Source organism: Zonotrichia albicollis, chromosome Z (assembly GCF_047830755.1).
Source record: "Zonotrichia albicollis isolate bZonAlb1 chromosome Z, bZonAlb1.hap1, whole genome shotgun sequence".
Taxonomy (NCBI): domain Eukaryota; kingdom Metazoa; phylum Chordata; class Aves; order Passeriformes; family Passerellidae; genus Zonotrichia; species Zonotrichia albicollis.
In genome coordinates this window covers 22,273,793-22,286,126 of record NC_133860.1, presented here as the reverse complement: position 1 = coordinate 22,286,126, position 12,334 = coordinate 22,273,793, and the positions used below count along the sequence as shown (strand labels likewise).

Genomic DNA, 12,334 nt, shown 5'->3' with positions numbered 1-12,334 from the left:
TGCATCCTTTGAGGTTGTATAACTTTGCCATACAAATTAATTTCCCTGGCTTATTTCTTTTTGCATGTGTTCCAAATGTTTTCAATTCTTCAGTATCTTCAGCTAAGCAGCTCTAAAATTATGAAAGTAATTGACTGATATGCTGAATGGTTCTGTATAACAATTGGAGACCTTTACAGCTGCATCAAGAAAGCCTTTGCTTTCACCAGTCACACTCCATTTTTATTAAATATGCTCTCTACTTCCTACCTCAAGATCTCCTTAACTATTTTCATGTTTGCATGATCCCTGGACGTACTTTCAGTTACAAATTTTAATTAGATGGTGTTTGTTCACCTCATTCAAGTAATCCATTTTATTGAAAATTTATATTACTTTCTGCAGATTCACTCAAGTAAATTTTCCCACACATCACTCACTCCTGTTATGCAAAAGAAAAAGGAAAGAAAATAAAATGTATCTGTCATATTATCTGTGTCAAATAAGAAGATGAATATAGTCAAAGTGTACGTACACAGGGGGTACACTTCTGCAACCAGAGGTCTGTCTAAATCTCTTGCAAATAGAATTTTGTATTTTAAAATGGAATTTTGTTTTGCTTGCAATGGAATCAGCTGCAATTACATATTTTAAGGAGTTTTGACCTGAACATCATTGTTACTTGTGAGAAAATGTATAGTCCCATAAATATATTTTTGGTAAAGTGTTTTTATACAGTGAAATCTAAATAATGCTAAGTTCACTCACTTAATCATGTTTCTGTCCATGTCAGTGCTATAAATCATACACATAATCTTATCCTGGCTGACACCTATGACATGGCTGTAGTCCAAAGCACTAGTGACTAGCAGAAGGCAGCTATGATACTTACATTGGTAAGGTGAATGACTCCCTTTGAAGTTACAGAACAGCCCATGAAACCAACATACTGCAGCTCAGGGCAATGTTCAGCAAAAGCTTTCACCGACTGATCTGTCACCTACAGAAAAGATAAACAGGTAACAGTTGAAAAGGTGATATAACCACATACTTAACACCGCTTAAGAAATTTCTACACAACATCGGCTCATTTAGACCATTAGTATAATTATAACCATTACCATTATTTCTTTAAAGAGTTTGAGAGAGATTATTGGGTTTGCACAGTTATGCATGGACATGTATACGTGAAAATTAGGAAGAAAAAATATTTCTGGCAGAAGGCAGAGAAAAAAGAAACACAAGACAGGAGATGATAGCCACAAATTCAGATCTTACTGTCATCCTATTTATGTGCAAATAACCCAAGAGACAATTCACTATTTTCATAAATTATATACAAAAATGAAAATATAACAAATTAGTTATTGTCATCCCGTAGACTCATACCATACCCATCACTGACTTTGCAAAGAATTTGAATTGTGTGCTACCTTGAATTTATATGCCTTGTCTTATATTTCTTTGTAACTGAAACACAGCAACTGAAGATTTCAACTTAAAAGTAGTACTACATCTGTTTCTCACATGAGACTAGGTAATCTCATGGCAATATAGCACTGTGTCAGTTGTCAGACAAATAGAGATGTTATCTAGTTTATTATTGAGATTTATTTATTTATACAACTATTTTTCATCTACAATTACATTTGTTTTGTAAAATTTAATAACTATAAAACACAATCTATTGTGTAAATGCATTGCTTTGTAAGTAGACTAAATTATCAAAAGCAACTTTGTGAAGAATGTAATACTGACATAAGTACACTTAAAAGGACATCTACATACATTCATTTAAACAAGTAAGGTTTGTTTTCTTTTTGTTTTCTTTTTTTCTTTTTCTTCTGAGAAGTACATATTCCCAGTGCAAACAGCAGTAATGAAAAACCATATACTGACTGTGGGAAAAAGCCTGTATTTTCCAGCTACATGGCTCAGGAATGTCTCACTGTGTCTGGAATTCTAACTCCTGAATGCTGAGAGCATTCAGAATTTCTATGGATGCCTTCCTGTTCCCACAGAACCAAAAAAGCAAAACAAGTTTTGAAAGATGTAGTGCACAGCTGAGCCTCAGGTGAATTCATATAGGAACACTATTCCTGCTGTGCTTTGGATCACCATCACCCAGAGCTCCAAATTGCCCAAGATGTCACAATCCTGCACCCTGGCAGCATTTGGTGACCTTGGTGAGGACTCTGGCAGAAGAACTTTTGAAAAGATAACCCAGAGATATGGGTTTATAGGCCCATTACCTCATAAAAGCTGTATTGCTTTAGGGTTACTGAAAATTGTTAGAGACCTAGTGCAGGGTTACTGAAAATTGTTAGAGACCGCAAAGAAACAATTTCTCAGTGAGCAGAGATTTTTACTGCTGCACATCTGCCAAATAAAAGTAAAAGGCAAGCCTCTTAGATTGTGTATTTAGAACCCAATTAGACTGAAAACAGGCTGAAAGGAAAGGAAAAAGCATTAGCTGAACAGATTCAATCTCAAATTGGGTAGTGATTATGGGGTTATCTGCAGAGACCCATGTCTCAGGTCTGCCTGCTTGAACAAAAGCAAACCACTATGGCAAGAAATTTCTTCTCTGATTTGATGACACAGCGTTACATTTTTACTTTTGTCCACTCCTCTCAACTAAGGACAGCCAATCAACTATTCCTTTTTTGAGATATTGATTACCAAGAACCTGTGACAAATACTATCACAAGTCAAAGGCTTAGAAATTTACTCATGATGCTACCACGACCAAACCAAGACTGCAGAAAAAAAAGTCTATCTCCTAAAGAAAATAAATTAAAACCTCTGATTCAGCTAATAATCTTAGAGAAGGACTCTATTACAACCTTAGTCTACCCTCCCTACAGAAGATTAAAGTGTAATTCTCTGTTGCAGACAGCTTTGTCCTACCTATCACGAAAATGTAGTAATGAAAAATCAGTAGCATAAATGCCTAATATCACAAATTCATTACAGAGCTTAAACCTTCAATCTACAAACAATTTCTTATTAATAGCTAACATTTAGATGCATGAAGACTTTGAAAAATGACATTTTGAATGCAAATAATAAAATTACTATGTCTCAAAATATCTACTTTCCATACTACAGTGTTTTGTGTAATCTAAACAAAACCTGTGGAAAAATAGTTCTAATAAAATTAATAGCAGTAGATTGTGACCATTAATACTAAACAGTTTACAGATCAGCAGTGAACCTTCTAAGTGCTTTTTAAATATGCAGCATTCTTTTTAATCAGAAAAAGATTATTCATTACCTCTGTATGTCTCATGATTTTACAGTCAAAAGGAGTGTGATATAACCTGATTATGCCTTGCAATTACTGTGGTAGTTCAGACACATATTTTGCTACTGCAAACAACTTGTTCTTAAATCTTGACTTATAAATTAAAAAAAGCAGTGTTTCTGTCATTTGTTGTCAGACAATAAAACTCCATCATCTGGAGAAAATTACTTCAACTTTTATTGGGAAACACTGTAAAAATTGTTTCAGTGAACTGTACCTTCCTATGAGCATCCTTTGTTATACCAGTATCTAGAAATTAATTACTTCTTTTTCAGATCCTATGTCATTTATAGCAATTGATTTTTTTTTAACAACATGCTTCCCATTCAGACAGCCTGTAAGTAAGACCACATGATATTCCATTTGGTTAAACACTTTAAATATGACCACTTTCCTATGATTGAATTAGCTGGGAAAGAATATACATATATGTACCTCTATATTTACACACACACACACTTGCAATTTCATTAAAATGGCTTATCCTAAGATGAATGTAAGAAGACTATGCATGGAAACATCAGATGACAATACCTGTAATTCTAAACATTTTCTAAAAGGTTAAAAGGTAAAATTTATATTACACCTTTTTGTTCTTCTTTTTTTGCAGGGTTTGGGGAAAAGAAGAATGTGTAGTGATTTGGAATTTATTTAAAACTTACGTATAAACTGGTAGTTAAATAAAATTACTTAGTTTTCATTTAGAACAACAGACAACTAAATCCTATCAGTCCTTATTTATATATGGCTCAAAACCATAATGATACAATGTTGGTATGCTTAAGTTTGGTTGGTTTTGGGTTTTTTTTCATTAGATCTATTTGCATTAAGGAAAACAAAAAGTAGGTAAAGTTCAGCCATATCTGAAAAGGTGATCAGACATTGGGATGGGCTTCCCAGGAAGGTGATGGAGTCCCTTTTCTAAAAGGTGTTTAAAGGACGACTGGACATGGCAGTCAGTGCTGACTGACAAAATGTTTGATCAAAGCTTGGACTTAGCTACCCCAGAAGGTTTTCCAACCCAACTCATTCTGTGATCTGTGATACAGAAGCAACAAAGTTAAAGGACACTTCTAAGACTGGAAACATCTCTTCTTCTGCTTAACTAGGCTTTCTTTTTATTCACCATCTGCAGCATCCAGCACCAACAGTTTCTATACAGACTTAAAGTTCTGTACTAACTCCAATATGCAGCCTGGGTCACTGTTTCTATCAGAAGTAGGTTCCAGAAATAGCAACCTCTTTTACCATATGAGTGTGTTTTATACTTGTAAGAGATCATCTATTCAGCAGAATGAAAGAAAAATAAGTGAGTGATGAACAAAGACAAAAAAAGCATGGAAAATTAGCAGTGATATGTATGCAATGATTACGCACCTTAACACTGCCTCTTGTTATGCAATGTGTAGCTGTATGCTAAATCTTCACTACTCAGGAGATAAAACAGGTGCATAAAATGTGTATTATAAATATGGCTTCTGTGAACTAACAAATTTTTAAACAACTGACATTCTGATCTATTATACAAACAGATTAGACTAGCATAATCTAAAACTAGATTACCATAAAAAAACCCTGCAGTTTTACAGAAATGACCCTTGTCAACAAAGACAGAGATTCACACACAATTCTATTACAGATCACAGTACTGTTCTTCCAAGAATCTTTAGTAATTGGATTGTCTAGTCGACCTTCACTGACTTTCATTCATCGTGTCTTGCTTCATGTTAGACTTGCTTTGAAAAAGTAATATAAGATGATGAGGAGAAATTTATAAGTTATGCACTAAAGCATTGTGAATGGGAAATACGCTGGTCTGGAACTAATGGCACAGATTTTGCTCCTATCAAAAAGATCTATGATAAGTGAGATATGATTTAATCATTGTCTTTTTATGTATTGCAGCCTATTATATATGAATTCCAGTTCTGTATTGTTTTACAGAAATTCAATATCTTGCCTACTCTGAATTAGATTTTTAAGTATTAGTTTATTTTACATTCTATTCAATAAATGAAAGTGCAAAAGGGAAAAAACAGAGATGATAATTCAAAAAGAAAGACTGAGATGCAACAATAACAGCCACTCAAATTCCAACTAAAAAGCCTCACATTAATGAACACCTACAGAACCTAAAACAGAAGCAACCGCAAAAAAAATACAGGAATATAAAAATCAACTGGCACAGAAGGAATACCCTGTTCTCTTATTTAAACAGGTGCACTACTTACTGTCTGTAAGTAATATGCAATATACATAAATAAAAGTTGCAAAAATATTCCTCAGAAGAATGAATTTTGCTAGAGTAAAAATACGCTATCATGGAAATAGAGAAGAGTAATGAAGCTAAGTATTCACTACCCAAGGATATACTAATGGTAGAATAAACCCCTTTTCTCCCAGTCCTTACTCCATAAATTTTTTCTACATTTTGGTTGGACGCCAGCTTAAGCAAACTTTATTTGAAGTTTGAAAAGAAAGAAAAAAAAAAAAGAAAGAAAAAGAAGAGCCAAAAAAAGAAAAAGAGCCAAAGAAAGAAAAAAAGAGCCAGGGAGAGCTTACTAAAATTCAGTTTTATGTCTGAAAAGAGATTAAGTTTGCAAAAATCTCTCCTGCCAATTCAGTCCTCAAACTTTCCTGCCTTACCTCTGCATTGTCATCTGCTATGCACTGAGGCCCACATGCCACCCACTCTGAAGCCTGCCCCGCATGAAGCAGATGGCTACACCATCCAAGACAGTGTTTAAGGTCTCAAACACTCAATGTGAATTTCCCTGGTCTGTCTCCTGGGAAATCATTGTGTGCCACAACCTACAATGATGTGCAGTTACCTGGTATAGTTTTTGGTTTAACTCTTTTTTACCAAGACTTCCAGAATACATTAATTTCAAAAGATTCAGGCAAACCACACAAAGCAAAAGCATTTACAAGGGACTAATTTAGATCACAGGTAAATTCGACTAAACTCGCAACTATGCAATACATACAAAAAATAAATATAAAGCAAAAAGATTGCTGATAAACAAAAATGTCTATATGCTGTAAACTGAGGCATTCAGGTTACCACTGTTCTACTAGCAGGAAAGAAACTGGATATCATTACATGAACATCTTTAAAAAAAATCCCAGTAATGAAGCAGCTTTGATAGAAGATGCTTTACAACATGTGTGTGTTTACATAGGTACTTTGTACTTACCTTAAAATTTGCCTTACTATCTCTAAATTTATCAGATGATGCCTCTTTCCCACAAAGGGAAAGATTACTTTGCCTCTCTTTTGACTAACACTTTCAAAACTATGTTTTAGGGTAAAAAGTGGTCAAAAGGTGGGTAAAAAGAAAGATCAAAGTATTAAAGTAGAACACTATTAAATTTTACACAGCTAAATTAAAGCATATAGTTAAAAATATTTAAGACTATATATATCTTCCTAGTCCTGAGAGTAGGAAATTATAAGTAAATTCCATTATAATTTAACCACATTTAAATTTAAGTAAAAATTCCATTTCATTTTTAAATTACTTTCCACAGGAAGATGCAATACTTTAAGTATTTACTAAGAGATTTAGTCCTAAGAATCCATCAAACAAACCAGGGCACTCATTAGAATCAGTTCCTAACAATATTTTAATAATATAATTTCTTAGATATAAATAATACTATTAAATTAACCATAAATATAAACCAAACTCATTTTAAATTATTGGTAATTCAGCACAAACTTATCTTAGAAATACAGACAAATAAAGACAGCTATATACAAATACAGGGCTCTTTTGCCATATCTCCCTCAGAAAACAACAGGCAGAAATTGTGGAAAATGAAGTTTATGTTCCGAAGATTTATTTAAAATTTAAACTAGAAAGGACTTTTCCTATTCAAGAGGACTGATACACTGCTTGCTTTCCCCAAGCATCAACTTAAATTATATTTGTCATAAAAGCTGTGACAAAGTAATTATTATTGGCAAACATGCATTTAATTCATGACCCCATATTGCAATTACAGAACACTGACAAAAATAAGGCATGGATAATCTGTCATCACACTCAAGTTCTTCGGACATCCAAATTTCATTAGTGAACAGCAGAAGGCAAGGCTCATCTTAACTAACTGCCAGAATGTACTTCTTCACCTTCAGTAAACTCAACAATTTGCTAAATCAAAACAGAAATTCAACAACTTCCAGCTTTAAGCACCAGTACCAATTTCTATGAGCACTCAAAAGCGAAATATAAATATTTCTATTCCTGCATATTTGAAGGAAACTAACTGAAAAGGAAATTATGTCCATTTTTCAATGTATACTTGTAATGATTCAGTTAGATCTTCAATCTTCTCACAATCTTGATTTATAACTTTGAGAGGCTCCTTTTCATTAGAAAAAAGATCTTTTTGCACAACAAATGTATAGTCTTTCATAAAATAAAATACTGCATTATTAACTGAAAGGGATTCACTAATCCATCACATAAGTGAATTTTTACAAACAAGTTAAAACCAAATTTCTTTGTAAGTAAACTTAAGTTTTAGATGTCCTGTGCACCCCTGCTACCTCAGACCTCATGAGAATATATACTCGCTCTGAGGCATTTTGTAACAACTCACTACCCAGCTTCACATTTGACAGGAGGGGAAGAGTGAAGAGAATGGAATTGCTGTCCTTGCCCTCATCCTTATGCATCACTCCAGGAGTAAGTATCACTAATCTGCCCATGATACAAGAGGAGAAGACTGATCCTTACACTAGAGTGTAAGGACTGAAGAGTTGTAAGGAGTATTTTACGTTATGTTTACCAGCTGGCCTCACCACCTACATAATGGTAACATCAACTAATTTAAAACACCTTAAGTACGAAAACAATCCCAAAATTTTGCAGTATACCCAATTCAATACTCATAATTTTATAAGGCACCTTTTCAGAATGCATCTGGATTTACAGAGTTTCTCCCTGGTTTCTAAGAGGACTGAACAACCGGCTATCAAGACCAGTGTTCCTGTTTTATCTTGGTAATAGTGAAAGGGTATACAAATCATTCCTAATTACTCCAACATGATTTTCAGATACAGAACTCTATGTACCCCTGTTAAAGGCCACACAAAATACTCCTTCCATTTCTGTGGCACACAGATTAAAAAGTATCACTTTTTAATCTTATTTTCTTTTTGTTACTGATGACACCAGAAATCAAAAAGGTTATTTTCTGGTCTATTTTATCCTGCAAATTATTTAGTACTAAACAAAACAACATATTTGGAACATATACCGTTTGAAATACTAAATAACTGCAGACAACCACTATCTTCAAACCAGTTTAAATATCTTGGTTAGAAAACAAATCTAAATTCTCAATATAAATTATCTATGATTCCCATTATCTCACAATTTTACTAAATGCAGTTTACATGCATATGTATTAAACAAGACTATCAGCACACCCTAATTTATTTGTTGAAAAATGCAAATGAAATTGTAAAAGCAATTCTTCATCTTATAAAATACTCTCATCAAAAGAAAATTTATTATCAAAATATGTTTACTCTGGACTTAGAAAACACTGCTTCCAAAACTAAACATCTTTCACCCAACAGCATGTATCATAACCTGATAGCCTACAAATTGTAGACAATTAAAATAAAAAATTAAAATAAATTATAAAATAAGTTTTTAAAAATTAAAATAAAAAAGACAGTACCAATGCATTATAAAATTTTTAACAAGGGTCACACACTAGGAATACTGTACGATCACAAATGGTTATAGGAAAACTGAATCTTTCTCAGCATATTGTTTAAGCAGAAGAATGCACGATAATTTCTAAAAATTAAAAATAATATTCCCCTTTGCTTTCACAATACTCAATCAAACAAACTAATGTGTCCACATGTTAAGAAATACATATAAAGTATTTTTATTTCGTACCTTCCTGAATACACAAGAAGAAAAAATTTCCATGTAACCACACAATAGGTCCATGGTCCAGTGGTCTAGTAGCTTAGTATTTCCTCCTTGTCTACTAAGTGTATGAATAAAATATTTATTCACTCAGGGACAAAAGATGACTTTGCATTATCTTCACTTTTAATGCTTCCAGAGCTATAGATGCATATTTCCTATTCCGTATTATAAGTTTAAAAAATCCTCTTAAAACCCCAGTTTATTCAACAGCTTTACTGTTCACCCTAACAGAATAATCTCATTACCACCTCAAATATTTTTAAAAGAAAGTAATTTTTATTTTTGCTTCCTCTGTGCAACTTGAACTTATACACTCCCATTAAATTAATTTACTCAGGCAAATATATCTGTTTACCACAACTTCAAGGCTTTTAAAGTTGCTGGATATTTATTTTACAGTACACATTCATGTAACAAGTGTTTTATGCTCATACTGTTTCCCTTCTAAAATGGCCTCACAAGATCACAGTTAATGTTCATAAATAGGAGGAGGTCATGGTAATGAAAACTATTAAATACTATTATGTCTGCATCCTTTTGGTTAACTCCAAGATCATTCACAGAAAAAAAACATTTCATTTGCCTCGTTACTCTGATGACCTTCTGAAGGCCTCCTACATACTTAAATAAACCCTATAATTTTCCTGGTCAAGAACCTGAAAAATTCATGTGCCTTTCATTAAAAACACAATCACCTCCTTAGCAGAAGTTTGGTTTGTCATCACATCTCTCTCATGGGTGAAACTTATCTCTCATCCTTGTAGTGTTTTTATTTCATATGAAAAACTTAAATACCAACTTAGGCAACATTCTCACTGCTATCATACAATACCAACTCAAAAAACAATTGCTTCTGACAAATTCTTACATATTAAAGCTTTTGTTCATTACGAAGAAACACAGCAGTATGAAGTACTGTAACTCCCTCTTTACTCAAAGTAACTATATGCATCACTGTGGTGTGGTATGCCACAGGGATAAATATTTTTCACATAGTTCACTAGGTATAAGTTTCCTCAGTGAAACAACTTGTTAAACAAAGTGATTAAAAAATATCACTTTATTTAACATTTTGTTAAAAGTGTTAAAATGATGCAAGCCAAAACACTAATATAAGAGTGATGTATCTATAACCAGATTCCTTCATCTATCCAATATAATCATATTCCTATATGCAATTCATTAAAAGTTTGTGACATCTACATAACAGTAATATATATATGGTAAAAGAGCCACTGTAACCTGAGGCTAACACACAGACAGCAAATACCTGGTACTTAAGCCTACAAAACCACCATAAATTTTAAGAGTAAAAATAGGATTGATGCGTTGGCATCAAATGTTTATTTTAGGAATTAATAAATACAACTGAAAATCTACTCTCATCATAAAGTAGTTTGTGCTGGAAGGAACCTCTAAGATTACCTACAACTCTCATGCCATGAGCAGGGACACCCTGTCCTAGTTCAGGCAGAAAAGTGTCCCAAGCAACCTGACGCTGAACACTTCCAGAGATGGAAGATCCACAACTTCTCCAGCCAGCTGTTGCCAGTGACTCACCACCCTAACAGTTCAGAATTTCTTCCTAAATTGCCATCAAAACCTACTCTCAAGTTTGAGTCCCTTGCCTTTTGCCAAATCACACTATGGTCTTGAGAACAGTCTCTCTCCATCTTTTCTTAGAGCTCTGTTCAGTACTGGAAGGCCACAATTAGGTCACCCTAAAGCCTTCTCTTCATTAGCCCAAACAATCCCATTCTCTGAGCCTTCCCTCACAGCAGAGGTGCTCCATCCCCCTGATCACCTTGGTGCCTCCTCTGGCCTCTCTGCAGCAGCTCCATGTCCTTCCTGTGCCGGGACCCCGGGGCTGGAGGCAGCTCTGCAGGTGGGGTCTCAGCAGAGCGGGGCAGAGGGGCAGAATCCCTTCCCTGCCCTGCTGCCCAGGGGCTCAGGGTGCAGCCCAGGACACACTTGGCTCTCTGGGCTGGCAGTGCCCATGGCTGGCTCATGTCCAGCTCTCACCCACAGCACCCCCAGGCCCTTCTGGGCAGGGCTGCTCTCCATCTGGTCATGCCCAGCCTGGGCTGGCACCAGGGATTGCCCTGACCCAGGGGCAGCACCTGAGCTTGGCCTTGTTGAACCTCATGGGATTCCCATGGGCCACTGCTCGAGCTTGTCCAGGTCCCTCTGGATGGCATCTGTCCCTCAGGAGTGTCAGCTGCACCACTCAGCTTGGTGTCATCTGCAAACTTATTGAGTGTGCATTCAATCCCTTCAAGGTGTCATTGATGAAGATACTAAATAACACTGGTCCCTGTACCCTGTCCCCTGCGAGACATGTCTTGTCACAGATGACCATTAGGACTCTAAGCCATTCATCACTACCCCCTGTATGAGACATCCAGCCAGTTCCTTACCCCTTTAACAGCCCACTCATCAAATCCATCTCTCTGAATTTGAACAGAGAAGCATGTTTTAGGGGAATTGCGTCAGTCTTTACAGAAGTCCAGATAAATGACATCTGTAACTCCTCCCCTGTCCAACCATGTAGTCACTTCAACACAGAAGGCCACCAGGTTGGTTATTTTAAAACAACGAGAACATTTCCTCTTATAAAGTTAAGACACTTGCAACATTCAGTAGAACTAGAGAGTTACAAAATCTTATTCAAATCTCTTCTCCAGAGTTTCATGGCTACCATGTAATTGTAATAAGCCAGGAAACCCCTGTAGCCGTTGAAAATATAAGGAAATACATACATACAGTTCATCTAAGGTGATGCATACACAGTACACTCTATATCACAACCCACAGTGAAGATATCTTCACAACTGCATCTGGTTTTTGAACAACTAACCATGTTTGTTTTTCAGGTTTCACACTAGCCATACACAATGGAAATACAGTATGACATCATGAAGCTAATATAATCAGCTGCAATATTTACCAAAGTTTGCCACCAGCAGTTATCTAGACTGCTACTGCAGAAACTGAAAGTTGGCAAAAACACGAAAAAGCTGCCACACAATCTAGCCTCTAGATATCCCCATCCTATGGCATCCCACAATTTACAGATTCATCTCCTCTT

The 12,334-nt window shown here is 35.2% G+C and overlaps 1 protein-coding gene across 1 annotated transcript in view; it reads right to left on the bottom strand.

Annotated features, from left to right (window-relative positions):
* The window catches only part of FBXL17 (F-box and leucine rich repeat protein 17), a 275,155-nt gene that overhangs the window by 186,900 nt on the left and 75,921 nt on the right, over positions 1-12,334 (bottom strand). The window contains exon 5 of the mRNA XM_005490423.4: positions 872-979. Within this exon, the coding sequence (XP_005490480.1) occupies positions 872-979 (108 nt within the window). The remainder of the gene's footprint in view (positions 1-871; positions 980-12,334) is intronic.